General features: G+C 39.9%; 3 protein-coding genes and 1 long non-coding RNA gene across 4 annotated transcripts in view; all 4 read right to left on the bottom strand.

The window, feature by feature from the left end:
- limk1a (LIM domain kinase 1a) overlaps nt 1-2,114 on the bottom strand; it is a 43,762-nt gene extending 41,648 nt beyond the window's left edge. Inside the window, exon 1 of the mRNA XM_034548774.1 lies at nt 1,862-2,114. Within this exon, the coding sequence (XP_034404665.1) occupies nt 1,862-1,919 (58 nt within the window). The 5' untranslated portion in view covers nt 1,920-2,114. The remainder of the gene's footprint in view (nt 1-1,861) is intronic.
- A 1,173-nt stretch (nt 2,115-3,287) lies between these two features.
- Nucleotides 3,288-9,454, bottom strand: LOC117741069. Its single transcript, XR_004610677.1, has 6 exons — nt 9,200-9,454; nt 8,454-8,492; nt 7,783-7,830; nt 6,361-6,396; nt 4,943-5,017; nt 3,288-4,798 (listed from the first exon to the last, which is right to left on the bottom strand). It is a non-coding gene; the product is annotated as an uncharacterized LOC117741069 (long non-coding RNA).
- A 583-nt stretch (nt 9,455-10,037) lies between these two features.
- LOC117741736 (elastin-like) lies at nt 10,038-16,880 on the bottom strand. The gene is made up of 19 exons (XM_034548954.1): nt 16,826-16,880; nt 16,556-16,642; nt 16,433-16,465; nt 16,082-16,183; nt 15,903-15,941; nt 15,532-15,639; nt 15,307-15,441; nt 15,034-15,114; nt 14,887-14,919; nt 14,583-14,675; nt 14,446-14,481; nt 14,031-14,081; nt 12,835-12,861; nt 12,718-12,732; nt 12,560-12,589; nt 12,336-12,362; nt 11,901-11,927; nt 11,354-11,401; nt 10,038-10,132 (listed from the first exon to the last, which is right to left on the bottom strand). The coding sequence occupies exons 1-19, from the start codon at nt 16,878-16,880 to the stop codon at nt 10,038-10,040; spliced, it is 1,122 nt and encodes a 373-aa protein (XP_034404845.1).
- Nucleotides 16,881-16,890: 10 nt separating this feature from the next.
- LOC117741737 (zinc finger protein 853-like) lies at nt 16,891-17,928 on the bottom strand. Its single transcript, XM_034548955.1, has 3 exons — nt 17,896-17,928; nt 17,390-17,701; nt 16,891-16,945 (listed from the first exon to the last, which is right to left on the bottom strand). The coding sequence occupies exons 1-3, from the start codon at nt 17,926-17,928 to the stop codon at nt 16,931-16,933; spliced, it is 360 nt and encodes a 119-aa protein (XP_034404846.1). The 3' UTR covers nt 16,891-16,930.
- Nucleotides 17,929-24,503: the final 6,575 nt, after the last annotated feature.

Genomic DNA, 24,503 nt, shown 5'->3' on the forward strand with positions numbered 1-24,503 from the left:
TTCTCAACATAAAAGCAGATATTATTTTCAACTTGTAAATAGTTTTTTAGATTGGAACTTTAAACATCACACTTTGATCTGAACAGGTTTGGGAACCATATGTTAGGTGCATTACACAATGCAGGAGATACTCCAGTACTGTATACAAAATATTGCAAACACGATTGTTGGAAATAAATCATGTTTCTGCAGCTGAAAAGTAAAACATCATACACTGCATTTATTTCATTTACTGCATCATTAGGTGCCTTCAGTTGGATATTTTAAAGACACTTCTGCAACCTGAGAGCAATATGTAGCTGCCATCTTTCAAATGCAAAACAGCTGTAAATAAGAAAAACGTGCTGAACACAGATCAGTTCAGAGTTCAATCTGCAACACAACGTCTGTATATTATTGGATCAATGTTGTATCACAGGAGAAAGTATAGCGTTTGTGCTTTGATTATTCTACCATCCGATCGATTTGAAAACTGTGTTGGCACAGGATTCGTGTGGTCGGCTCGTTGCTGTAATGAAAAAGTGAGACGCCCTGCTGGAGTTTAATCGATCATATTGGCTTGAAGTCAGTCTGATTTGTGCTGATGGCTTTTATCTCCAGTCCCTTCACGTCACCTCTTTACTAATGAATATGTTTCACCTCATCTTTCTCATGGCATTTCTCTACTGATAACTGGACCTCTGCTGTCTGCAAAGGTCTCAGAGAGGACTCAAATATCTGAGTAAAGGCACACAAACACACCTGCATTTTACACACACACACACACACACACACACACACACACACACTGTGTAACCTGTGCAGGTGTCCCAACCCTCCCAACTCATTACTCACAGAAACTCTTGCAGCACTTCCTCCTGCACAGTGAGTCATCACATTAAAGGTCAAGATCAAACCTGACTGACAGTGACAGTACAATAGTAACTCTGAATGTACTGTAACTTAACGCAGGTACTTGCCAAATATTTACAGTAATACACAAATTATTACACCAAAGCTTGTTCTCGAGCAATTGTTCCCACCATTTACTAAAACAAAACAATATCCACTTGCGTTAGTTCTGACCAGTTAAATCAAAAATATGTTTGAAATGAAACAAAAGAAAAATAAAAGAGCATTGCTTTGTGTCACATGAATATATTAGTTAACCATCTCACAACCACAATCTGCGGACTTACTGTAATTTGCTTTGGATAAAAGCGTCAGCTAAATGACATGTAATGTAATGTAATGGTGAACACTATTGTGCTAGAATGATTTCTTCAGTTAATGTTCCTCACAACAAATTATTGAGATAAAACGGTGTTATCATCTACTGAGAGCAATTATTAAATCAATACCAGAGATATCTGGCGATCATTTAATGTTGATGCTATTTGATGTCCCTTTGCCAAAAGAACCTGCAGCTCCTCATCACTTCAACTCTGTCGGACCTTTGGAAGATGTTTGGCAGGACAATAACTTCACGCTGCACCTTTTTAAAACGGTGTAATTCTGCATGAATCAAACCGTAGTCCTGGTTTTAGTTTATTAATGCAACTCGCTGTTTACAAGCACAACACATATGTACATCCCAGATCAAATGCCTACTGTGCATGGCCTGAGGGTGACCGCTGCATCCACACATGAGGGGAGCATCAACTCGAGAGAGAAAACATGGCTTCAGGTGCAACACAATATGGACACACAGCCTGACGCTGCACATACAACCAGTGCGACACTGCTGTCTGTGTGGGACTGACAATAAGCGACACCCAAAGTACGAGAAATAGTTGAAAGCATGATGTTAACAGCCAGTTTGGGTGGCGCATCCGTTCCGATGTCCCGCCCCGCCGCTCCTTAACACCCGGCGGCTCCTTACCTTCCTCCTCTCCCATGCGTTCGTCCTTCCAGGTGCAGCAGAGCAGCATCAACCTCATTTACTCTCCGACACCGAGCTCCGGAAGAGAGCCAGCCGCCTCAGGTCGACAGATAACCGGTGTCCGACCACCACCGCAGCCCGCCCAGCGGTCGTGTTGCTGTGCTTCGGTCCCTCCCTGCAGCGGCCCACACGGCTTCCTCCTGGCTGCATGCGCGCTTCTGCGGCGCTTCATTCAAGAGAGCTGCTGACCAATGAAGCCGCGGAGCCGGGGAGAGGGAGAGCGAGCCGGCCAACCAGGAACACGCCCTGCTTTAATTAATGCATCGCTGTAGGGCCGGGGAGGGGGACCCGTGCAGTGCAGTTAACGCCACTGTGTTGGGCTTAGCAATGACAAAATAGTAAATTGAACCTCTATTTGTTTTACTGATATTTTCTGTTGGAAACAAGAACAACATAAACACAGAAAAGCATAGCTTTTTTTAAACAATGCATGTGTTTCCCCCCCTTTGCTTGTGAAATTAAAGAGTAAGAGATACAAGCAGTTTATGTGTACTGCAAGTGGTACAATTGGTTGTAATTTCAGCGGATGAGCTGCAATGTGCACTGAAAGCAAGGTGTACAATGGGAAATTAGTTGAATCTTTCACTGTAAGGCTGAACATTTAAAATGTGGGATTGTCTACAGGCAAGCAATTGAACAAATATGGAGAAATAAGTAAAAAGTTCTCGAATTTAAATTAATCATTTCTTTTAAGAACAACTAGACAACGGGCATCTTCCCAATTATTATTGGTTCCACCAAGTCACTCTCTTGTAGAACTATATAGTACCAGCGCAGACGTGTATTACAGCATTATACTGCAGTTCCACAGTGACACTATTTTTAAAGTGGGACAGTATTAGACTTCTGCTGATGGAACAACGGTGAAAGCTATTTCTACAGGATGCAGATCATGGGTCATTGGTTCTCCCAGGAGATCTTTAGAGAACAGCCACATGAGTTCATTATTTCCAGCTGGCACAACAACAGTCAGTTAAATTACTGCTGAGGCAAAATGTCTGCCCCTAATCGGTTTGTTGTCATTACAATGAGGAGCTCTCCCAACTTTTTCACACATCTAATCTTAAAATACACAAAATCTGATGGTTCCTGATTAATTTTGCCTAGTGGGACAAACAATGTGGGATATGGCAGAACTGAGATGCAACAGAACTGGCACATGAGATATTATCGCGTTGTACCATGTGCTTAGCTGAACCACCAGCCCACTCGGAGCCAGGTGGTTTTCATCAACTCACCGGACAAACTGCTGCTGCCGTGGAATGCACTCATGAAGAAAAACAAAAACAAACCAAAACAGATAGGACAACGCAAGATCTTTTTAACACATTATATTTTGTTATTTAATGAAGAAAATACATGCTGGATTCCAGGAACAAGTCACATGTGTGTCGTGGCAATATAAAAAGTGCAAAACCACACTGTTCCCGCTTATAAAAACAGTTTTAAATAAAGATGAAGAGTATCCCTTAGCACATAAGACAAGGTCTGACCCAGCGAGGCCAATAGACATTTCTTACACAGCACCGAGTGAAGGAACTAGAGCCAGCGTTCATCAAATTAGTACAAAATACAGTACACACTTACAAAAAGAGATGGGGGCACTTGGCAACAGCGCTCATGGACCTTTGGTCAGTAAGCCTTTTTAAAAGCAGCTCAAGTAAATGAAGAACAATGGGAGCTCATGCCTTACATTAACACTTTGTCTCTCCCATTAAACAAAGTCTTTTTTTCTGTATTACAATTCTAAACACTGAATAAATGCAAAAGAAAATGATTGTTCTGGTTTTATGTTCACACATTCCTAATAACAATAAAGCTATGAGTCAAAGAATGCTGAAAAAAAATCTTGAATAATCATGTAATGACAAGTTACATAAATGTAAATAACTGCTGCAATGAGACTAAACATTGGAAGCAGACTAAAGCGCTCTATCCAGAACACATAATGAAACATTCACATTCACACACATAATGTAAATGCCAGAGTAGTATCTGTGTTACATTTTAATCTACTCGTAAGGCTTCCCCGTGGTTTTTAAACATCCTGTAACGTCTTCAGCATGTCGTTCCTCAGAGCAGAAACTGCTCTTCATACATCTCAAGTTTAGCAACATTAAAAATGCAGAGAAAACTGAACTGCATAGCAACTAGAATCAGCAAATATACTGAGAGCAGATGGATTGGCCAGAACCCCAATTCCTGCTGCTTTATACCCAGCAGGCCTAAAAATAGCAGCAGAGAAGACGGGGAGTCAGAGACGACACTGATTTCATCAGGTTTTGGACGAGCCTCGACCAACCCAACGCCTCTGTCATGTCAGAGAGATGACAAGCTCTGCACAGCGAGGTGCGACAGTGTGGGCTGTGACACTGAGGACAGATCACCTTGCTTTATGATTAAAACCAAAAAGAGAAATCATTCATAGGTCACATTGACAGTCGATGATCCAGTCAGTCCTTCGCACAACAGTACAATCATACAGGAAACACATACACATTCATGCACATGAACAACACATGGTTACACGTACACGCACACTCTTTATATTCTAAGTAGGTTGGTGAAGTACGGGGAGTTAAAGCTGATTAACTTGACCACATTATTGATTAAAGCCACTGTCAATAACATACGTCACATCAGAGTGTGTATAAAATTCTCGGTCGGTGGGTTTGTATAAAAAACAGACGTTGAAGTCAAGTATGTGAAAAACAAAAGAAAACATTTGTATATGTTTTCTAATGGGGTTTGTTTGCATATAAAATGTACATTCTAGATCATGCAGTAGCACCATGGTGTGTTGAGGTCACACTGGGTCTCAAGAGACCCTCTACTTCCTCCGGCCACAGTATTTGCCCTGGCATCCTGCAACTCCACCTGCAGCAAAGAACATCAGGATTACAGGTCAGCCTTTTCTAAGAATTCACAGGAGATAATGCCAGTTCACACACAACTGTTCTTTTATGCAGCCTGCCTATGTTGTTTGGTCAAACTGACTGGAGTTAGTAAACGTTCTTTTACCTCTGTAGACTCCTCCTCCTCCTCCTCCTGCACCACCAAGGAAGGCCTGCAATGGACCGTACTTTGCTGCTTTGGCTGAAGAACATCACAAATAACAAATGAATCAGCTAATTACTTTAATTAAACACACCCTAATGCTGTATACATGTTTAATGACCTGACATGTCCACCTTGCTGTTATGGCCGAGTGGAGTTTACGACTCGTGGATGTGTGGTGCTCGACCACAGCACGCACACGGCAACTACACTGTTCACAAGCCTCCCAGAGAAGCTGTTATACACTAAAGACAGACGGTGCTGTATATTACATTACGGATTGATTTAATGACGGAAACTAGGAAATCATGTCACCCCTTTAAGGTCCACTTACTAGAGTTTTCCAGAGCTTTCAACCACATCTCACAATCAGCAATGCTAGTAAGTAGACCTTGAGTTTTGAATATTTTGTCAAATGTTTGGAAATTAAATTTCTAAATGTTTTAAATGTATGAGATGTTAAGTAAAGGGCTGCAATAATAGTTTCCCCTCTGTGGTTCATAATAATCAGACTGTATGATGTCACTGGCTCACACAAAAGTCTTCCCATGAAATACCATCAGGGCCGTCTCACTGTTAACGTAGCAACGCATGATTTCATATCCCTGTTAAATTGAAAATAACAAGGATTAGCCACACCATATTGTATATAACTATTAATAATGATGTCCAGCTGCTGAGCCTTCATTCATTTGATAAAAGAGAATTTGTAAATTCCTATCTGTGTAAGAGTCAACCAACTTCTTTCTTTACAGCTCCGCTGATTGGTTTTCTTAATTTAAATCTCAATCCGTGGAGGCAATATGGTGTATTATTGTGTGTGATGTAATCCTACGTGGGATCCATCCATCCAGTCAATCACAAGCATTCATCCTCACATTCAAACATACTGCGCGGGCAATTTGAGTAACCGCTCAACCTAACAGTGTCTTTGGGCTGAGGGAGGAAACTGGTTCACAAACCGTTGAGGGGAAAAATAATTAAATTAATTCATAATTCAAAGTACATTCACACAGGTGCCCTCGAAAGCTGTCGATACATCAGATACTGTGAGAGATCAAAGCAGTGACTTTAGTTATCTAAGAAACCAAACGTGTTTCTATAAAATAATCCCACCATTCGTAATCTCAGATGTTCAGGAAAATGCAGATTATCATGAGTTCATTGTGCTGGTTGTGCCGTGCCATCTGCACTGACAGGCACACACGGTGATAACCCACCCTTTTCCAATCTCATCCAAATAATCTGACATGTTGCCAACGAGCGGAGAGAGAAATTGGAAAATGCGTTGAGGTGCAAGGGACACTTTTATGACTGATACCAGTTATTATCACTTTCTAATGTGGGGTTTTTGGGTGCATGGAGAGATGTGTGTTTCGTACCTTGTTGAGGAGTCAGTGGGGCTGGAACATATCCACCTAGACAAATGAGAGATGAGATAGCACCATTAGAGGGATGCCAGGACGAAACCTCTTTGGATCTGTCACAGTGCTTGATATACAGTATTTATCCTGGCCAGCAAGTGGTGAGGAGAATCTGTGGACATTAGTAATAGATCACATGTCCCTTTGATCTGCTGAGCTGTCTGATCCAGAGATGCTGTCAGTGAATTCAAGTAACCAGATTTGCATAAACAGTGATGCTTTCCCTGTTTTGTTTAGTTCAAGTTTAGCAGAGGGATGGCGCTTGTCACTTTGACCATTTGAATAGCATGACCTCTAAAACAGAAAAAGAAATCTTCTGATGTATTTTGCAAATGGGAGGAAGATTAGATTAAACATCAATATAATTTCTATTTGCTCCCTTGTCTATCGTAATCCAATTCATCGCTCTGTAATTAGGTGCTCGGAGGAGAAAAAGGCAGGTCATCATTATTCAATTCTCTTTTGCAAAGTCAGCTTCCCATGTTTACAGTTTGAGATATTAAAAATGAATAGGATATAAAGCCCTTACTGCTTGCATGAGCTAAATACATCAATAAGAATAATTTATATGTATGACTTCTATGTGTGCTTTCTATGTGTTTTCATGATTACATTTAATCATCTCATCTCAAATTGTATTGGAAATATCTCGAGGTTGCAAGCTCTCATGTCAACTGGCAAAATGGTAAAATAAATCATGAGCCATAAACTAATATGTTTAAAATGTGGATTCCATAATTGGATGAGAATAATTTAAATGGAGGCAGGTTGGCGAATGTATTTGGTTACATGTTTGACTTCCAGCAGCAGCAAAAACAATGATCACAAACTATGAATGAAAAGGGTTTAAAAACCGTTCAGTAACTAGTAACTATACTGAATTTGAAAATAAATCAAAATCAACAATAAACCAAATAAAAACGATGTCCTACTTATTATGTTAAAACCATTGCTTGTTTTTTATGCATTTTACATCACAAGAAACTACACTACTGCTCTTCTAAACAAGAACAAGAGCACACGCACACACACACACACACACAGACACCCACACCCACATACACACCCACACATGCCCACCCAACCAGACATCCACCCACCCACTTACACACGCACACACATGTATGCACACATCCACAAACACACACACACACACAAACATACACACACAGCATCCTACTACTGTATTCTTCCTTTACCTCCACCTCCTTAAGATAAATGACCCTATTCTGTTGTCTGTCGGGTCCTTTCACTGATTTATGACACAACCGATGGTCCCCAAAGTTCACTACTAGAAATTATGTCTACCACAAAAAAATATTATTTGTCTCTATACTGACTCATCAGCAGAGAACATGTGCACAGGAGAAGCACCAGTACCTTGGTAGTACTGTTGGGGGTAACCTCCTCCATAACCAGGAGCCACACCTGCAAAATGAAAAAGCAGTTACCATGGAGACTCATTGACAGTACAATGTTACCAGTGTGTAAACTGACAACATGAGTTTGACCATTCAATATAATAATAAGTGTTACCAGGTAATCTAGTAGCATTAAACATCATCAGATTAATTGTGAATAAATAACCTCGTAGATGCAGTACATACAGAGAATATGACAGCTCAACCTATTTTTATGGAATCCAATAATGATTCACATTTTGGCAAAGCTCCCTTCTCTACTGGCAAATGAGGAAAGCTATTAAACCATCCGTGGAAGCATTTCACACAGACACATATCTCTCTGGCTATTGGGAGGAGGATTAGGGCTATGGGTGTTAATGCCTGTATAGTATCTGTGGGGCAGGGAGAGGAGGATGAACGGTCGGCTGTTGCTGTGTGATTACACTCATCCTCACTGATGGGCGAGGAAGAGGAAAGACCAGAAGCTACACTTCTCAAATGTGTGAAGTGTGTTGTGGACAGCTGAAGTGAAATGTGGGCCATATTAACCCCCTGTTATGTCTTCTTTTGTTTGTTTAAAAAAGAAAAGCTAGTTATACAGGAGGAAAGGAGCAAATCAATATCTAACAAGCATGCGGCGCTCCTCACCTTGCTGATAGACACCGCCACCTCCAAGATTGCCATAGCCTGTTCAAGTGAAAAGCAAATAAATAAATCAAGATATTGTGTTTATTCTTATGACTTTGTGTGCAGTGGGTATAACTCATTATCAGATTTTTGGTTTCTATAGCTGTTGTCATTTCTATCCCTGAAGTGACATTTAGCCAGTGGCTCAGATGAGGTCACTTTCATGACCTCTTCCAAACGTCCTCTGGCAGAGTTTTGTTTTCAGGGCAGGAATCTCCGGGGATTTGAGTTATCTTCAACCAGTCACACTTTGATGTTGCATACAGTATAACTATAACAGATATCAGTCTTCATCAGGAAATGCTGTGTTGTTGACTCGCTTGGTGTACAAATTCCTAATGGTACTGTGATACTTCAGGGATTACTGCCTTTGGTGGAGCTGGATTCTTCATTAATACATGCGTTTTTCTTTTGGCACATAAAATACTTGATAGATTATGGTCATACTGCAAAAGCTTCAATAATACAATAAATGTCAATACGTTCATTCTTATTTCTTTCGCGGAATCACTGTCACGATAAAAGGAAACAAAACATGTCTAACACTAGATTCTTAACTATACAACAAAATCTTCTAGTAATATCAAAGTGGGAAGCAGGGATCATTATGGATCTTCATGTACAATGTTTGCCAACATCTGTTTGCCAAAAGAGCTTTTCCAATTATAATAGGACTTTCTTTATGTTTCCATGTGCTGTTACACTACCTGGTCTGGGTGGTACAGCTCCAGCACCAGCACCTCCAACTGCAGAAGGATAAGTCAACCCACCTGTCACAAGAGAAAAAGCTTTGGCTTAGATGTGGTAGTTAAGACTCTCTTAGATAGTTCTCCCATAGCGGTCCTGTACATAAAAACTGGAAAATGAAAACATCAGTTGATTTCCTTCATCACAGTATCCAGCAGGTTTCTCCTTCCTGAAACTAAGCCCCATACAAAAACTTATCGGCGTGCAGTTTCCTGCACAGGAAGTGCGGTGCGATGCGATCTCCTGACCAACCGTCACTTTGAGCACTGGGCAGAACGTTCTAGTTTGTTTTTTTAAGTCGGGGGAACATTGTGTCGCAGTGCTGTCAGCCTCCTCTCCTCTCATACATACCCTGGCCATAACCATGATGATATGGCCTGTATCCCCATGAATCAGGATGACAACGAAAAGTAGTTTACAGTTTGTGTCGGGGGCTGCCTCATTCAAGAAACGGCAAGGTTTAAACAAATCTTTTAATATATATATATATATATATATATATATATATACATCGAAAGGATTTTTTTAATGATTTTACCATGAAAGGGGCAATACGTGTTTATGCTATATGTTTCCCCAATAACTGACACTTGTGTCTATTTTTTATGGGGTTAAGAAAAAAAGTTCTGACCTTGATAACCACCTGCTGCCAGTGGGATTCCTGCTCCTGCTCCACCCACAGATATAAAGCACAACACAACAGTGTATGAGCCTTCACATAGAAACCACACATGATACGGCCTCAGAACCACGAGGAACTGAAGCACAGACAGGATAGAAACCACAGCCACTACAATGTCATCCACAACTATGCATGTTTGTAGAAACAGGGAACTCGCCTCCATAGGTTCCACCATAAGGATAGCCACCTCCGGCTGGACCGACACCTGCTCCTGCACAAATGGAGTAAAAGTGTTAGAAGACTGGAAGTGTGAAGATTGTAATGAGGAATATTCAGTCAAAACAGAAACAGAAGCAAATAAACAATTCTGATTGTGATTTAACTGAATATTCCTCATTACAATCATTCATGCTGGCTTCATCCTCTGCAGCTACATCTTCCCATTAGAATAGCTTCAATGAAAAAGCACTGCACTAGTTATTGAGTTATGATGTTTAAAAAATAAAAATAGACTTTAATGTAGACTTCAGGTACAATCGTCTCATTTTGAGATTATTAGTTTGTTGTTTTCATTCATAATGTTATGAAGGCCACAATACTTCCCCTCTCTGTTACACTCAAAAGTATATGTACTATGTATTGTTACTTTATCTTGATAGTGTCCAATGTTTTAACATGTATTTGACCCTATAATGTATGTTATAGACAGTATTATTCAATGTTTCTTGGTTTGTTTTATTGTGCTATATCGATGCTCCTGCAGCCAACCAAATTTAAACGATAAGATTTATCTTCATATTTGACTGATTGAGATGGACTAAATGAAATGCAGGAAAAACACCTTACATTAGGTCTCGAGTCAATCTCAGGTAAAATAGTGCAGAATAGCTGAAATACTGTACAACTGCAAACCTGCTGATGCACCGTTCAGTCTACTGGAGGTGTAATTGAGAAGGTGAAAGGCCTGATGCAGCTTTTCCTCATATATTACCGCCGTTTTTATTGATTCAAGTTGAGTCATTAACTGTCCAGACAGAATGTGCACAGTAAGATAAATACAGTCTGTGAAAGCGTGATCTATAACAGTAAATAAGATAATACAAAGTGTATTGATAACATCATTAGGATGCTTTGATTTAGAAATGAAGACAAATAAAAATACATTGACAAATCATACAAATCTAGATGTATGAAAGTGGGTAGATATTTACAAATACTGGGTTTCACTTCTGTCAAGACATTATGAATCATTTAACAGGTAGTCCCACACCTGTGCTCTTCTTCTGCTGCAGAGTCAGATAGATATTTTTTATAAAAAGTAATACTGAATATTCAGTCCCTAAATGAACATGAATGTTGATAGTGTGGCCGTGGAATGAGCAAAATCAACTATTTGCATTGCGGGACTCAAGAAGGAGAAAGTGGGTTATGTTGCAACGAGTACAATATTGTACAGATCAGTTATGACTAATGATTTGTTCGCCATCATTACCTGGTAAGAATGGTTTTGGTGCTTTGCCACCAGTGCCAACACCAACACCTGGAAACAGCAACGTTCAGTTTTATTATAGCCACTGACTGCAGCCGGGACTATTGACCACAGCTGTTCACTGTCTTTGTCTCCACCGTGTGGCCAGATGGATGTATTGCACCACATTACAGTTTTTGAAAGCTTACCTCATTTTTTCTGAATTCTACACACAAAAGGAAAAACTCCACACATCTCCTGCAGAATAAAACTTTGCATTCAAAACAATATGTCAATATGTGTTTTAGCTTCACTGCTAAAGCACGGATGTGTGTTTTGAAAAAAGTGTGGTTTAGAACTGCAAGCTTAGTGTAAAGCAGGAGATATGGCTGTTCTTACAATGGGTTCAGGGGTTGGTACATAAGTTACAGGTTGTGATCATAATGACTCAAGGAGCAGTATTAACATGTAAATAATTTAAAACAATTGTAAGTCTGTAAGTCAAACATAGCTCAAGGGCTAAAAACAACATGGAGTTCTTAAATCAATAAAAGTATAAATATTGGCCTACCTCCAGGTTGTTGGACTCCGGTTGCAACTAAAAGAGAGAAGAAACTAATACATGAGCTATGTATAACATGTTTTTAAAGAATACAAATGAAGACAAAAGGACAAAAACATACACATCAGAGAAAGACAGGCCATCTCAAATGGAAGGGACCTATTGTGGTTTAAGGTGAAAGAAATACAACTGAATACAAATATAGTATTAATACTAAAGAATGGTTTATCGTTCAACTGTATGATGTTTCTAAGACTCAACTGCAACTAAATTACTTTGATTACATGTATGAAACAGATTTCTATTAACATTTAATTCTCGTACATATAATAATTGACTCGTGATCATTTTTCATCATCAACAATGAGATTAGTCGATATCATAGTGTGACGCATATCTGTTACATTAGTTAGTCTCAGGTAATAACAGATTGTTTACACTTACCATGCTGACCTTGGCCTGATGGACCAACTAAACACAGGAAAGAGTTACATCAGTTAACATCCTGCATAAAATATGGTAACTGATGAAGGGAGAGCAATCTCATTAAGGATAAATAAAGCCTAGACATAAAAAACTACATTTACTACAAATATTACAGAATATTGTAAGTAGATTAATAGATCATATAGAATTCAGATGCAAAAGAAAAGGAAAACTGCTCTTACCACCAGAGGGAGCTACAACACCTGCTCCACCTTTGACGAATAAATACACAGTATTGGTCATTTATCGATTGACTGATAACAAGATGTGCAAAATAATTATTTAGAGTTTTTTTGTTGTAAATTGTAATATGAGAAGAAAAATGTTGTGACATATTTACCAACACTTGTGCCAGCTGTGAAATAACAAAAAGTATCATCAAATTCCGCTGTGTGTAGTAAGTATATATTCAGTATAATGATCATTAAAAAAAATTATTTATTTGTGTAAAACTTACCACTAGGCTGAATAATTCCACCTGCAACTGTCAAAACAAATTATTAAAACAGGTTAATAATAATAATACATTATTTAATAATTAAATAATGTAAAATATGACCCACCGCCTGTTTTCACACAGTTTGTTTGGTTTAGTCACATTAACAATAATTAAATATACAGTGTTAATGATTAAACTATAACAAATTATAAAAAAGGAAGGTATGGGAAAAACAAATAAATAAATAAAACAAGCATTCAAGATGACACAACAAATAGTGTCAAGACAGCAGGAGTACGTAACTAGTATTCTATAGCAGGGGATTCACAGTTCATTTGCATTCATACCCATATAAAAGTGGAGATAAAATGTCACATTATTATCATGGCAATGGTTTTATGAAATGTAAACCCAGGAAATACATAATTAAAAAATCCCCCGCTGTAGAACTTGAACATAAAAACTGATCAGGAAGAAATGTAAGCATTCATATTGTCAAAAGAACTGTTTAAACATTTGAGAGCAAGCAACTGTGGTAAAATTAAGTTCCAGCATTAACGTATCCATCTCTTCCTTCTGAATGTCTACTAAATGAATGCATTAGATTTGCCATTGTCCAGAAATGACCGCTATCTTATGCATGAAATGAATCAATCAAGCTCAGTGTTAGTGTTAGTAAAAGTAAAAGTACAGGACAAGTAGTCGACGGTTGGTGAAGTGATATCATAGTGTCTGTCTTTACACTCCCAAAATTAAGCAGTATATTATTTCGGAAAATAAGATTTCTACAGTCCAAACAATATTTCAATATTTACAATAATATCCAGACAATCATTAATTTGTAAAATATGAAAATGTAAGTAATTACTGGCCATATAAATTCTTAGTATGTTTTCATATTGAATAATTTAATACAGGTAAACAAACATATAGCAGATTGGATCAAAGATTGTGCTTTTAAGATTTAAATCTGTAATCCTTAAAATGTTAAATTTGGATAATGCTTAAAACGATGACCTGCGAAAGACTTATTTGAATAAACACAAGATTCTTTCTCTTTTGGGAGAAACGATAACATTATCAAATACTGAGAGGACTGTCCCACACTACACCAGAATGGGAAATACATTACAACTCAACTACAATTGAATATATATCAGATACCACAGATTTCACTTCATGGTCAAAGGTTTCATGCAAACAGCACGTCTTACTGGGCCGTGGGACCTCTGGGGTCTTGCCAGTTGCGACAATAGGGGTGGGCTCTGCCAAAAGACAACAGGTTCCAGTTTCATCTATTGTACTTTTAACAGGCACAGAGTGAGCGAGACTAGAAAAGGCAGAAGCTGTGAGGTGGATTATGACACAGCCACAGTGGGGAGGCTGCTAGCTAGAGGTGGTCAATTGCTGGTAGCACTAGCAGTAAAAACAACATGTGAGTGTTGTGGGCAGGAAGTGGGTGAAACAATGTAGAGGGGATACATAATGGAACAAGGTAGAGTGCAATTGCCAAATACAAGTGGAAATTTGTGCTTTCCTTCCCATATCCTTTCTATAGCTACAGTTAAAATATACAGGTGTAAATGTGTGAACAGTAAATGTCCTATAGGAAATGCAGAGTCACTGCACCTGGTTTAGGAGTTCCAGCAGGCCCCGCGTCCTTCGCTGTAAAAGAAAAGAAAAAGAAGAAAAAAAGTCATTCACAATGTAAAACTTATAAAAACATGTTTATCAAAGGAAAAATGAAACTGCATTCTTCAACTTACCTGGCACCAAGACAGCAGAACCATCTGGGCCACCACTGAGAGCTGCACCTGGAGTAGCTCCTGGCACTGCAAGTCCTACTCCAGTGACGCCTCCTGCCAGAGGCACACAGGACGTCAGCAAACTGATGCCACTGTTATCTGCTACTTTACATCACAAACAGCTTTGGTGAAACATCTGGGCATGTAACTGGGAAATCAGGTATGGGCCACCTTACCGAGGTTGGATGGAAATTGTCAGCAGGTGATTTAGGAAATATTACTTTTTCATTAGTACAAGATGACTGTATGATTACCAGGTTCTCACCATATTTTGGTGGCTTCACACCGCCGGGATATCCTGCATGAAAACACACCCTCATCAACATCTTTATCCTGAAACACTTTGTCACTTTGTATGAGGACTAATCATAGTACTTCTACTGCCTTTCCACACACACTGCACATTCAATACCTTCAGCCCCAACTCCTCCCGGTGCAACTCCTCCAGTAACTCCCAGTCCTCCTGTTCCTAACCCTGCTCCTCCTGTAACACCTAATTAAGGAAAGTAAAGCAAGTTAAATTAATTGTACAATACATAAAAATTGTGTCTTACCTAAATTTATACATAATAAAATGAGTATGAATGTGTAGTTTAAAATCTAAGTAGGATTTGATAAAGTAAGAGAATCCGAATCAAGTTATGCATTTATGAATGTGTGATATTTGCGTGCTTATTTATTATACCGTATTTAGCAGCTTTTGCGGCAGCAGAGTATTGTCCACCTCCTTGTCCTGGAACAAAACCAGGACCTACTCCTGCTCCTCCTGTCCCTCCCCATCCTCCTGTCCCAAATCCTACTCCAGCTCCTCCTGAAACTCCTAATTCAGTTTGAACATTGTAACCGTCCTGTCAGAGTTCATTTCAGAAGACATGTCTCAGGCTGTATTTTTCGTGCTGTTTTCACCTACCGTATTTAGCAGCTTTTGCGGCAGCAAAGTATTGTCCACCTCCTTGTACTCCTCCTGCCCGCCCCAGTCCTTCTGTGCCTCGTCCTGCTCCAGCTCCTCCTGAAACTCCTATTGAAGGGCAGTTAAGTAGATACCTTTATTAGTTAACAATTAATAACATTTTAAAATAAGTAGAATAAGTTACAGCAATTATTGTTCCTCCATACTCTCAGTACTACACTATCCAAATCCTGCACCTTTAACAACATACTATATTTACACGTGCAACAAATGGTCTAAGGCTAAGACCCAGAAAGCATCAAGAGGACTCAGATGATTATTCCAATTGGCCAAAAGATATTCACAAAAACTACTAAAAGAAAAGATCTTACCATACTTTGGGGGTTTCACTCCAGCACCAGCTCCATAACCTGCGAGGAGGCAACATTAGGTTTGTGACGGAGAATTAATTTGATCAAATTGTTCAGAAGCAGTAGAAACACTCTCATTGTGCTAAACCTTTTCATCTACTCCGATACGTCTACTCCGATATATCAATTGGATGACTTACCACCATAGCCGCCACCAGGAAGTACCTGCCCTGCTCCCCCTGGAACCGCGCCTCCTCCTAGGCCTGCTCCTGGGACTGCTCCTGGGACTGCTCCTGGGACTCCTGTTTGGGATTTAATAAATAACTAATCTCTGGTACACTGTTAGGAATGAAAAGCTGCTGTCATTTAAGGAAACCAAATTAAATCTACAGTATTATTTATGCATTTAAGACTCAATATTCCAAAACTCGTAATTGGAACATTGGAATTCATGTAATATTGAGTAGACCAGCGCTGCACAAGATAAATACGTCATGCCACACCTGGTAATCATTACACTGGTAATTAGAAATGGTAAACACCAGTCTCACCATATTGAGGAGGTACAGCACCAGCCCCCAAAGCTGCAAAACAACATGCCCAGAAGAGGTTAGATTAAAAAACTAATTAATATTATTACTCAGGTAGATCAAAGGTCTGTGGGGCATGCTTACTTCCATATCCTGGTAAAAAGGGGACTCTTCCAGGAAGTCCTCCTCCACCTGCACCACCACTTGGAACTGCCCCTGCCTCACCTGGACCTTTAATGGAAAACAAATAATGATGTAATCATGCACACTCACTTAACATACTACTTAAAATGCAATGGTTTTGGTATATATATATATATATATATATATATATATATATATATATATATATATATATATATATATATATATGTATATGTCATTTTTCTTTAACAGAAATTGAATTCCAGTTACCATATTTAGCAGCAGCAGAGTATCCTCCACCTCCCAGTCCTCCTGCTCCTCCCATTCCTCCTGCTCCTCGTAGTCCTCCTGTTCCTCCTAGACCCCCTGTGCCTCCTAGTCCTCCTGTGGCTACATGTGTGGAAAACAAGTTTATGAGCCTTTTTATGTAAAACAAGCTACATGGTTAAATATACTCCATTGAAATGAGTTTGCTGCCAAAAATGAAAAGTTCTCCTTTTTACAGTGCATAAGCAGATGTATGCAATGTATCACTTATTTCTCTTTGGCTTTGCAGCTGAAAGTGTCATCAAGCAGGCTGAATTTAAGTTGTAATGGCTGCCAGGTTTGAGCATTGCCAGGACAATGGAGTTGATGGGCATTTAAAAAGAAGCTATAAAACAAAAAACATGGCCAGACCTTTGCTCAACCCCTCTGTATTCAATCTCAGAGGCTTGGCTTTCCACCTGGCTTTGGTATTATCTGACTCAGACATCTCTGGATACCAGGAATCAGTATACACCCAAAAGAAACACATGAAAAATTTGAGATTTGATAATAGTAATTTATAATGACCATATTTAGCAGCTTTGGCAGCAGCTGAGTATCCACCTGTTCCTCCAAATCCTCCTGGTCCACCAAATCCACCTGTGCCTCCGACTGCACCTGTTCCTCCAAATCCTCCTGGTCCACCAAATCCACCTGTGCCTCCGAGTGCACCTGTTCCTCCAAATCCTCCTGGTCCACCAAATCCACCTGTGCCTCCGACTGCACCTGTTCCTCCAAATCCTCCTGGTCCACCAAATCCACCTGTGCCTCCGATTGCACCTGTTCCACCAAATCCTCCTGCTCCTCCAAATCCTCTTGCTCCTCCAAATCCTCCTGTGGCTACTCCTGTGGAAAACAAGTTTAACTAATGAGCCTTTTTATGTAAAACAAGCTGCATGGTTAAATATACTCCATTGAAATTAGTTTGCTGCGAAAAACTAAAGTTAAAATAAAGCAAATAGGAAGATGCTTTTGTGAGTACAGTGACACACCTTGTGTGGGTGTGGTACTGTATATACTTTCAGAACAATTACCACCACCACAAATACTTTAGTTTTAGTTTCCATATAAGCAGCATGGGTTAAAAACATTTAATATTCACATTTCAACATAAACATTGGATGAGTCAGCCTCGTGTTGTTCAGTTACAGTCTTTGAGTGCAACATCATCTTTTTTTGCAGTAAAACATAATGCCAGTATTACTGTTTATGCTAATAGTTTAAAATTAAGCAAATGTATTCCATCCATACATTTATATTCCATCTACGTACTATACATAGTATAGATACAACCTTTAATAAATCAGGTAATGCCATTGAGATCAGGATCTCTTTTGTAAGAGAGATTTTAGTGAAGCAAAAAAGAATAATGATGTTTCTGCTTTGAATTGAATTTTACCTCTATTTGACAAAAGAAGTTGCAAACCATATTTAGCAGCTTTGGCAGCAGCAGAATATCCTCCACCTCCTCCGAGTCCTCCGCTCCCTAACTGTCCTCCTGTCCCTCCTTGTCCTTCAATGTGGCAAAGGGAGGCCAAGAAAAACACAATTACAGCTGATATTTACTCCACAAAGTATACAGATTGTTATGCTTTGAAGACATGAGTACACATTTTTGAGCTCACATAACAACATTATGTCAAGTAAAAAAAAAAGATGCATATGATCATGCCATTTATACAGCCTACCATATTTAGCAGCTTTTGCTGCTGGTGAATATCCACCAACCACTGGTGCACCTCCCGGTACTCCACCCGGTACTCCACCTGGTACTCCACCCGGTACTCCACCGGGTACTCCTCCTGGTACTCCACCGGGTACTCCTCCTGGTACTCCTCCAGATCAGAGAGAGAGCTTTTTAATAAACCTAACTAAATATTAAATAACTTTCAGGTACAGATTAAGTAAATAAATCAAGAAAAAAGATGATTTTAAATGAGCTTCATGAATTCAAAAAACATGAAAGTTCTCACCATATTTAGCAGCCTTGGACCCAGCTCCATATCCCGCTGTAAACAAAATGTAAGCATAGGGAAGCATAGGATGAGTAAGAAAAAATAAAAAGAAAGCAATTAATTTTTCAATCATGAGGCTGTCGACATGGCAATAGACTTTCAGTTTAGTTTTTTATGTCTTTTGTTGGACATCGTACCTCCTGGCACCTGGCCTGGATACAGTCCACCAGCTCCAGCAACACCTCCAACACCTCCCGCACCTGGAGTATAGACCACAGACTTTAGTAAGACACTTATATGTTCTGTACTGATGTTACACAACTTGTCTTGGTGATAAATGTAGTATGCTACCATATTTGGCAGCTTTAGCCTGAGCAGGTGAGATGGCCCCGGGCCACAATCCTGCACAAAGAAACAGTTATATCTAACCATTGGAGAGGTTAGTAAGACCCAGTAAAAGTTCAGATTTAAGCCATGACGTTCATTGATACAGAATAATGATGCTTTATTAGGTAGTTTGGTAACAGCTTAGTTATTTGCATTTTTCTATGTATTTCTTGTGGATCCTGAGCATTTATCAGGTTTTAATTGTGTTATTAATTTGTTAACTTGATCATGGTTGTCCTGCAACATAAAGTGTATAGATGACAGTGAAAGAGGATCATTCATCAACTTCCTGTCTATAGTGCTACTTTACTTGTGCAGCTTGTTTTTCCTCTATCACACAGTCCAAAAAAATAACGGTTAGCCATGTCGAGATAGTCTAAATAAGAAAATAATGGGGCACATTTGACTGTGGTCTTCCAAAAAGATTGGCAACTATGGTAAATGGTAAATGAACCTAGCTCTTTTCTAGTCTTCCGACCACTCAAAGCGCTTTAACACTACATGACATCATTCACCCATTCACACCCATTCATACACTGATGGGGGGAGCCACCTGCCCATCAGGACTAACTAACATTCACATACCGTAGGCTATGGGAGCAATTTTGGTTTAGTGTCTTATCCAAGGACACATCAACATGGGCTAGCGGAGCCGGGGATCGAACCGCTGATCCTCTGATTGAAGGACGACCCTGTTCACCACTGATTCACAGTCGCCCAAACTATGTCTTTTTATTTTCAAACAACCAACAATTCTATGTCTGGTGTGGGTGACTGAGGCTCAGTGGTCGAACAGGGTGGTCCTTCAATCTGAGAATCGGCTTTTCGATCCCCTGCTCCGCTAGTCCATGTCAATGTGTCTGTTCTGGCGGTGTATGAATGGGTATGGATGATTAGGTAGACCTGATGGGCAGGTTGCACCTTGCATGGTAGCCTCTCCCATCAATGTATGAACGTCTGTGAATGGGTGAATGATGACATGTCGTGTCAAAAGTGCTTTGAGTTGGGGGAGGGGCTAACATAGCAATAGACTTTCAGTTTATTTTTTTATGCCTTTTGTTGGGCAACATACCTCCTGGCACCTGGCCTGGATACAGTCCACCAGCTCCAGCAACACCTCCAACACCTCCAACACCACCCATACCTGGAGCAGAGAGCACAGACTTTAGTAAGACACTTATACGTTCTGTACTAATGTATCGCAACTTGTCTTGAATGTGGTAGGCTACCATATTTGGCAGCTTTAGCCTGAGCAGGTGAGATGGCCCCAGGTCTCAATCCTGCATACAGAAAAAAATTATACTTAATGCAGAAGTTAGTAAATCCCAGTAAAAGTTAAGATTCAAGCCATGTAGTTCATTGATAGAGAATAATTATTCTTTTTTTAGGTGGTTTGGTAACAGCTTAGTTGTTTGCATTTTTCTATTTATTTCTGTGGATCCCAAATGTTTACTAGGTATTAATTGTGTTATTAATTAATTTGTTAACTTTATAATGGTTGTCCTCCAACATAAAATGGCAATAGACTTTCAGTTTATTTTTTTAATGTATTTTGTTCAGTCATGATTTAGAAAACACCACAGCACAGAGACAGCACTGGTAAAAAAGAATACTAATGACCTTCTAATTGGATCAGATAAAGGATTCATCTCTGTACTTGTTTTGTTAGACCTTAGTGCTGCATTCGACAGCATTGACCATGACATCCTATTACAGAGACTAGATCAGTCGATTGGCATTAAAGGTACCGCACTAAACTGGTTTAAATCCTATTCATCAGATTGATCTCAATTTGTATTTGTTAACGATGTAGCCTCAATGACCACCAACGTTAGTCACGGAGTTCCACAAGGTTCTGTGCTTGGACCAATTTTATTTACCTTATATATGCTTCCTTTAGGCAATATTATCAGGAAACACTCCGTGAACTTTCATGGTTATGCAGATTATACTCAATTATATCAATCGATCAAGCCAGAAGAAACCAACCAGCTCGATAAACTTCAACCATGTAAGTCCCTCCATGTAAGTCCCTCCATAGCGCTTATAGTTAGGGCCGGCTCAGGTTTGTCCTGGTCCAGCCCCTAGCTATGCTGCTATAGGCTTATAGGCTGCTGGGGGACATCTTAGGATACACTGAGCTCCTCTCCTCTCTCCTCTTCTCTCTCTCCTTATGGACAAATTCACGTCTCTTCATTGCACATTACTAACTCTACTTCTTCCCCGGAATCTTTGTGCCTTCTCGCCTCACAGGGTCCATTGGACCTGGCTGTCTCTGGAGCCGGTCCTGGCTCCTTGGCCCTGCCCCCTGATTCCTTGCCCCTACTTCCTGCATCCTATCTCCTGCCTAATGGGCCGGCCTCCTGCCTCCGTGGCCCTGCTGATGCCCCTCCTCGCTTCCTCCTTCTGTTTACATGGATTGTGGAAATCTGGATCGTGGTCCTTGCCTACTATTCCTTATGCATAATTTCTGTCATATTCATTGAATGTGTTGTAACTCTGTAACACTGTTCATTCTGTACACATGACATATATTGCTTTTGTCCATCCAGGGAGACGGATCCTGCTCTGTTGCTCTCCTGAAGGTTTATTCATTTTTTTTCTGTTTTTTTGGAAGTTTTTCCTGATCCGCTGTGAGGTCCTAGGACAGGGATGTCGTATGTGTACATATTGTAAATGCCTCTGAGGCAAATTTGTAATTTGTGATTTTGGGGTATATAAAATAAATTGAATTGAATTGAAATTGAATTGTTGGAAATCATACCTCCTGGCACCTGGCCTGGATACAGTCCACCAGCTCCAGCGACACCTCCAACACCACCCATACCTGGAACAGAGAGCACAAAGAAAAAGTTATATCTGACCATTGCAGATGTTAGTAAATCCCAGTAAAAGTTCAGATTCAAGCCATGCCGTTTATTGATAGAAAATAATGATGCTATTTTAGGTAGTTTGTTAACAGCTTAGTTGTTTGCATTTTTCTATTTATTCTATTATATAACAAAATAATGGAAGGCACATTTAACTGTGATATTATTCCAAAAAGAATGGCTACTATGTCATTTTATTTTTAACCAACCAACAATTCTATGTGTTGTGTGGGTGACTGAGGCTCAGTGGTTGGATAGGGTGGTCCTTCAATCTGAGAATCAGCATTTCGATCCCCGGTTCCACTAGTCCATGTCAATGTCCTTGCCTACTACTAATTATTTATACATTTCTGTCATATTCATTGAATGTGTTGTAACTCTGTAACTCTGTTCATCTGTACACATGACATCTATTGCATCTGTCCATCCAGGGAGAGGGATCCTCCTCTGTTGCTCTCCTGAAGGTTTCTTCCCTTTTTTCCCTGTGAAAGGTTTTTTTCCTATTATTTGGGGAGTTTTTCCTTATCTGATGTGAGGTCCTGGGACAGGGATGTTGTATGTGTACAGATTGTAAAGCCCTCTGAGGCCAATTTGTAATTTGTGATATTGGGCTATACAAAATAAACTGAATTGAATTGAATTGAATGTGTCCTGCCCTCGATGGACTGGCGGCCTGTCCAGGGTGTCCCCTGCCTTCGCCCTATGTCAGCTGGGATAGGCTCCAGCGCCCCCGCGACCCTAATGAGGATAAGCGGTATTGAAAATGGATGGATGGATGAATGTGTCCTTGGGCAAAACAAGTAACCCAAATTTGACCCCGCAGGCTATTCTGGCGGTGTATGAATGGGTATGGATGACTAATTAGGTAGACCTGATGGGCAGGTGGCACATTGCATGGTAGCCTCTCCCATCAATGTATGAATGTCTGTGAATGGGTGAATGATGACATGTCGAGTTAAAGTGCTGTGAGAGGGGGGCTAACATGGCAATAGAGTTTCAGTTTAGTTTTTTATGTCTTTGGTTGGAAATCATACCTCCTGGCACCTGGCCTGGATACAGTCCACCAGCTCCAGCAACACCTCCAACACCTCCAACACCACCCGTACCTGGAGTATAGACCACAGACTTTAGTAAGACACTTATATGTTCTGTACTGATGTTACACAACTTGTCTTGGTGATAAATGTGGTATGCTACCATATTTGGCAGCTTTAGCCTGAGCAGGTGAGATGGCCCCGGGCCACAATCCTGCACAAAGAAAAAGTTATATCTAACCATTGGAGAGGTTAGTAAGACCCAGTAAAAGTTCAGATTTAAGCCATGACGTTCATTGATACAGAATAATGATGCTTTATTAGGTAGTTTGGTAACAGCTTAGTTGTTTGCATTTTTCTATGTATTTCTTGTGGATCCTGAACGTTAATCAGGTATTAATTGTGTTATTCATTAATTTGTTAACTTCATCATGGTTGTCCTGCAACATAAAGTGGCAATAGACTTCAGTTAATTTTTTTATGTCTTTTGTTGGGCATCATACCTCCTGGCACCTGGCCTGGATACAGTCCACCAGCTCCAGCAACACCTCCAACACCACCCGTACCTGGAGTATAGACCACAGACTTTAGTAAAACACTTATATGTTCTGTACTGATGTTACACAACTTGTCTTGGTGATAAATGTAGTATGCTACCATATTTGGCAGCTTTAGCCTGAGCAGGTGAGATGGCCCCGGGCCACAATCCTGCACAAAGAAACAGTTATATCTAACAATTGCAGAGGTTTGTAAAACCCAGTAAAAATTCAGATTTAGCCAAGTCGTTCATTGATACAGAATAATCATGTTTTTTTTAGGTAGTTTGGTAACATCTTAGTTGTTTGCATTTTTCTATTTATTTCTTGTAGATCCTGAACGTTAATCAGGTATTAATTGTGTTATTAATTTGTTAACTTGATCATGGTTGTCCTGCAGCATAAAGTGTATAGATAACAGTGAAAGAGGATCATTCATCAACTTCCTGTCTACAGTTTTACAACTTGTGCAACTTGTTTTTCCTCTATCACACAGTACGTAAAAATAACGGCAAGCCATGTCGAGATAGTCTAAATAAGAAAATAATGTAAGACACATTTGATTGTGGTCTTCTAAAAAGATTGGCAACTATGTATTTTTATTTTCAACCAACCAACAATTCTATGTGTTGTGTGGGCGACTGAGGCTCAGTGGTCGGACAGGGTGGTCCTTCAATCTGAGAATCGGCGTTTCAATCCCCGGCTCCGCTAGTCAATATCAATGTGTCCTTGGGCAAGACACGTAACCCAGATTTGACCCTGCAGGCTGTTCTGGCGGTGTATAAATGGCTATGGATGATTAGGTAGACCTGATGGGCAGGTTGCACCTTGCATGGTAGCCTCTCCCATCAATGTATGAA

The sequence above is a fragment of the Cyclopterus lumpus genome, chromosome 13, assembly GCF_009769545.1.
Source record: "Cyclopterus lumpus isolate fCycLum1 chromosome 13, fCycLum1.pri, whole genome shotgun sequence".
Taxonomy (NCBI): Eukaryota; Metazoa; Chordata; class Actinopteri; order Perciformes; family Cyclopteridae; genus Cyclopterus; species Cyclopterus lumpus.